This window comes from Trichechus manatus, unplaced genomic scaffold, assembly GCF_000243295.1.
Source record: "Trichechus manatus latirostris isolate Lorelei unplaced genomic scaffold, TriManLat1.0 scaffold00092, whole genome shotgun sequence".
In the NCBI taxonomy this organism is placed as follows: Eukaryota; Metazoa; Chordata; class Mammalia; order Sirenia; family Trichechidae; genus Trichechus; species Trichechus manatus.
In genome coordinates, this window is record NW_004444028.1 from 4942457 (window position 1) to 4948193 (window position 5737).

General features: G+C 52.1%; 1 protein-coding gene across 1 annotated transcript in view; it reads left to right on the forward strand.

The window, feature by feature from the left end:
- LOC111821607 (diacylglycerol kinase gamma-like) overlaps window positions 1–4699 on the forward strand; it is a 39580-nt gene extending 34881 nt beyond the window's left edge. Inside the window, exons 3-4 of the mRNA XM_023736847.1 lie at window positions 4533–4616; window positions 4677–4699. Coding sequence (XP_023592615.1) covers window positions 4533–4616; window positions 4677–4699 — 107 coding nt within the window. The remainder of the gene's footprint in view (window positions 1–4532; window positions 4617–4676) is intronic.
- The last annotated feature ends 1038 nt before the right edge of the window (window positions 4700–5737 follow it).

A 5737-nucleotide genomic window follows, 5' to 3' on the forward strand; every position in this document is an offset into this window, starting at 1 on the left:
ATCAAGAAAGCAGTGCCGGGAGCAGAGCGCGTCCTTTGGACCGGGGTCCCTGTGCCGAGAAGCTCCTAGTCCGGGGGAACACTGATGAGAAGGCCAAGAGAGAGAAAGCCTTCCCCTGGAGCTGACGCCCTGAATTTGGACTTTTAGCCTACTTTATTGGAAGGAAATAAATTGCTCTTCGTTAAAGACATCCACTTGTGGTATTTCTGTTGTAGCAGCACTAGATGACTAAGACATTTCTGTTGCAAATACTCAACTCTGCCCACTTAGCGTGAAAGCAGCCACAGACAGTACATGAATAAATGTACAGGGCTGTGTCCCCATAAAACTTTATTTACAAAACAAGCAGCGGGCTGGATTTGGCCCTGGAGCGATGGTTTGCCGGCCCCTGACTAGAGCCTCATCTGGGCCATGAACCAGCAGCACTGGCATTACCCGGATGCACGTGAGAAGCACAGACTCTCAAGCCCTGCGTCAGACTGCAGAATCAGAATCTGCATTTTCACAAGATCGCCTGGTGATCCCCAAGTCTGAGAAGCACTGCCGGAGTGGGCCAGGCTGCTGCTCCCAAGAATGGCAAGAAGGCATTTTATAGACTAGAAAAGTGACCTGTTTAAGGTCCGACCAATCGGTGGCCATAGACCAGAGCCCAGCTCCTAGTACGGTGAAACCTGTGAGAACCAGGCCTTGTTTTTCCAGGTCTCACAAGTTTTCCGCCTTTGACGGGGTACGGTCTCACCACCCCTCTCGCACTGTCTCTTAGTGGAAAATTATTTGCCGTTCCCTTCTCTGATGGGTTTCCGTCTTACCAGGTTCCGGCTTTCGCAGGTTTTACTGTATTCCCAACAGGGAATTCATTCCACACATGGCACAACGCTCTCCCTCCCGATTGCTGGTGTGTCTGGTTCTGACCCAACTTGAATTGTCTGGAAAGTCAAATGAAGCCATCACTCATTCTTCCTCAGCCGACTCTCGAACCAGGACTCTCAGACTCCAGCGGCGTCTCCTCTCTTCCACCCACCCCTCCGTGAGCTGTTGGGGGAGGGGCTGTGAGCCTGCCTCAGGGGGTTGCTCAACATCTGCAGGTGGGGAAACGCTCACACAGGTTCAAGCCAGAGTCCATCTCCAGCTTCATTGCTGCCTCGGGAGGTTTGCTATTCTAAGGAACCTTTCATTTTTCACACGGGGAAGAAATTTCTAGACTAGATTCTTTGACAGGACTAGAGACCTTCGATTTTCCCCTCTTCCGTTTGTCTCATCTTGATCCCAAACCAGCCCTTGCCCCCATAGGCGCTCTTAAACCATTTAATGTTGGGCCCCTCCTGAGAGCCAACGCCCAGCAAAAACCCATGAACCCATGCCGGCCACACGCTCGGCACAGCCTGAACGTCGCTGTTCCCTGTGGTCTGTTTCTGATTTGTGCAAGAAGCATTTAATCTTCTTAATCAACCAGCAAACATGGATTGGCTGTTAGTTATTGAGCACCTACTTATGGGCCAAGCCTGTTGCGTATTTCATTATTTCATCCATTTTATGTCTAAGGACATGGAGCTCATTGGGGTTAACTGATTGGCCCAAGATCACACAGAAAATATTCAGTAGAGCCTGGATTCAAACCTGCCTTCAAGTACCTAATATAATTCAGGTGCTGTGAAGGATGCATGCAAGAATAGAATGTGGTCCCAGCCCTCAAGCAGTTCACAATCTGGTTAAGAAGATAAGAAATTTGTGTAGAACAATCAGGTTAATGTTGACATAATAGTCAAGCACTATGAATGGAAGACAGTGAGTATCACAGGAGTGTGGAAGGCAAGGGAAGGAGGGGCTGTCCTTCAGAACTGAATCTCCAGCTGCCCAGCACTGAGCCGTGCACCTCAGAGGCAATCAATAACTATGTGATGTATGCGTGAATATGGTGCCCTGGTGGCGCGGTGGTTAAGGGCTCGGCTGCTAACCGAAAGGTTGGCAGTTCGAATTCACCAGCCACTCCTTGGAAACCCTATGGGGCAGTTCTACTCTGTCCTTTAGGGTCGCTATGAATTAGAATCAACTCGACGGCAGCGGGTTGATGTGTGAATAAGTGAATGGCTGAACAAGATAGAATGCATGCTAAGACTTAGAACAAGAAAGGAACTGAAAAGACTGTGAAAGAGAGAAAAGGAACATGGGCAGGGAGTACTAGCACACAGAAGTAGCAAAAGGGAAAACTGGAAGGCTCGAGGTCCTTGAGTAATATGCCAGGCAGTTGGTGCATGATCCATTGAGTAGGAAAGGACAGAGGTTTTCATGCCGGGAGTGATAGGATCTGAGAGTAGTGGGCAGTTTGGGTTAGAGGAAAGGGAAGGGAACGGGCAGCAGGGAGACCAGTCTGGAGGCTAATGCAGAATGCAGGCTTACAGCTCTAAGGCTTGGAATTGGGAGGCAGCAGGAGCGGGTTAACCAGTAAGCATGGTATGCACCAGCTTGCAAGGTATGCTCTATGTGTTTACTTGCTAACCTGTGGTGAGCCATTCCATATGGGTTTCACCACATCTTTGCTGTGGTGGGGACAGGTAAAATTGTCACTGCAGGTTGATGGGAAGGCACAATTGGGCCCTTGCTTATTGGGTAATCTGGCCCTGATTGCCCAAAGGGAGGAGCAGAGGGGACAGAAGCCAACAGGAAGTGGGGGACAGGCAAGGGGACACTGCCACCTGGGTGATTTCCCTCTCCCCACAAACCGCCCAGCAGGATGCCAGCTCCTTCAGCCACCAGCTCAGCCTGCACACCCACACATCTCCCCACGACCAAGGGCTCCACTTAGTAGTCAGGAAACAGAAGAAAAGCTCAATCGATGCTTTCCCTGGGGACGCGTCTCCTTCTACCTCCAGCATGCTGCCAGTGCCCCTCTCTTCCCATTTGCAGGCCAATTCATCCAACACTTGGTAAGCACCTACTTGAATTTAGCACTAGATGCTAGAAATATCTTACATTCCTCATCTCATTTTAACCCCTGCGGCACCCCTGACAGTCAGTGTATAGATTAGAAAACTGAGACCCAGGGAGATTCGTTGACCTGTCCGAGGTCACACTAATTGGGTCCTAGTATTCCAAACAAGGAATTCTTCCCACGCACCACAATACCCCACTCCACTCCTGCCTCTCCCTTTTCCCCACTAACCACCCACACCTCTCACCTTGCCTTTCTGGGGCAGGTGGGCACCCGTGTGTGTTCCTCTGGGCTGTGGTTAGTTTGATCAGTGCAGATCTTTGCAACATACCTTAGATATGTCATGCCTGAGAGCCGGGTCTCAATTAACCTGGAAAAGCTCATCACCGATTGATTTATTTTATTACGTACTCCATACCTGGAATTGAGGCTTCTTGAGTTCAGTCAGTGGGTAAAGGAGTGCCAGAAAATACAGCAAGTAGGATTTTACCTTCAAGCCTTCTAGAACTCAGCATTCCATTAATACGATCATGTTACTGAGAAGCCTTCTCTGAGAGGAATTGAGAAGAGGCTCACCTCTCGCCACGCTCACCTCCCTGCCTTCAGGTACCTTATCACCCCAGGACATTCTGTCTGTACCTTGACTCCTGTGAAAAACCCACTGCCATCGAGTCCATTCCGACTCGTAGCAACACTATCGGACAGAGAAGAACTGCCCCATAGCATTTCCAAAGCTGTAAATCTTTATGGAAGCAGAGGGCCACATCTTTCTCCCGCGGAGCAGCTAGTGGGTTCTAACTGCCAACCTCTCAGTTAGCAGCCAAGCACTTTAACCAATGCACCACCAGAGCTCCTTTTTGACTCCTCTAATCTGAGCCGGGAGCCCTGCTGGCACAGTTGTTAAGAGCTACGGCTGCTAACCAAAGGGTCGGCGGTTTGAATCCACCAGCCGCTCCTTGGAAATCCTATGGGGCAGTTCCACTCTGTTCCATAGGGTTGCCATGAGTCAAAATCGTATAGGCTTTGATTTGAATCCCAGCTTCACCACGTGCCAGCTGTGTGGTGTCAGGCAAGTATGTTAACCTCTCTGAGCCACAAGTTCCTTCTGTGTGGGGATAATCGTTCCTACCTCCCAGTGCTGCCACAGGATTGAGAGCGGTAACCTTCGGAAAGCTCTCGGCCTGGCAGAGGATCTGTGCTCAGCGATGACTGTTCCCTTCAGGCCCCCGTGGGGACCACCTGTAGAGGATTCCCGGTAGCTCCACTGCCCACCAGGCCTCACCGCCATTCTCACCCTGGTTTTCCTTAGCAGCGTGATGACTCAGACCCTCATTTCAGAGCCATTTCCAGATCTTTCTTCCTGAGGAGTTCCCCACCGCACAACTCTGCGGGCACACTGCCACCCCTCCTTCTGAATCATCTGGTCCTTCTGCACAGAGAGGCTTGCGAGCCCCTCCCCCGATGAAGAGCCTTCCTCACAGCCCCCTTCCCCCATGCACAGAGCCTTCCTCACAGCCCCCCTCCCCCATGCACAGAGCCTTCCTCACAGCCCCCCTCCCCCATGCACAGGGCCTTCCTCACAGCCCCTCTCCCCCATGCACAGGGCCTTCCTCACAGCCCCAGCTAAACCCTGAAGATAAAGCCACAGGGCACGGCCGTGCCCTCCCTGCCCCGCCCAGCCACACAGGTAGGCTTTCAGGAACCAACACCAGTGGCCCTTGTGAGCCCTGTGCTGGCTCTTTCTCAGACCTCCGGGTGGAGTCTCGCTGAATGTTCTGTCTTCTGGACAGAAAGGCAAGGACTGCTGCCAATCTGCTCTTGACCCAGACAATCAGGAAATCCAGCCTCCATCTTGGTTGGAATAGCTCAAACAGACCTTAAGGATAGGCTGCCCGTCCCCCTCCATCAGGGGAAACTGAGGCCCTGAGGAGGGAACTGACTTCCCCAAAGGCACACAGCCAGAGCAGGGACCAAAATCCCAGCCGCTGCCTGCTGGGGCACCCATCCCCTCTCCCTCACACCCTCCGCAGAAAGCAGCGGCTGCTTCTCTTCTTTCTACCCCCTCCCAACTGGATTACCCAGAGTCCACAGCCACTCGATGCCTCCCTGTGACTTGTATGCCCTGATGGGCTTTACAGAGCCCTGGGAGGAGAAGAGACCTGCCATCAGGTGTGACACACACTGCTGGGCACGGCACAAAGAGAACTGCCCTCAGTGCGGTGCCCAGCTGGACTAACCCATTGCCATCAAGACGATTCCTACTCATGGCGACCCTAGAGGACAGAGTAGAACTGCCCCACAGGGTTTCCAAAGAGCTAATGGTGGATTCACACTGCTGACCTTTCGGTTAGCAGCCGAATGCTTAACCACTGTACTGCCCAGCTGGACTAGGGGGACCAAGGCCACGCCTTAAAGATCCTCAGATCCTGCTCTGCCCCTGCCTGGCTCGGTCCAGGAACCTGGATTGCCGTGGGACGGTATCACACATACATGCACACACACTTGGGTGCATACACGCACATACATGTGACTGCAGGAAAAGGAAAGGAAACTCATTTTCAAATAAAAGGTGCCTCCCCATTTTAGAGTAAATGAACGAGAAAAGGGGCTGCTTCACTTGCCAGGTCGTGATATCTCTGCGCTTCACGCTGCTGCTTTCTCCTTCACCTCTCTTCTACCCCTCCCTTCTTCTCCTCCTTTTCCTACCCGCCCCCACCCCGTCCTCTCCTCCTCCTCCTCCGTTACCCTCAGCATTACATTAATTACCACCTGCAGAAGGCTGTCACTGACCGTGTAGCAAAGGCAGAA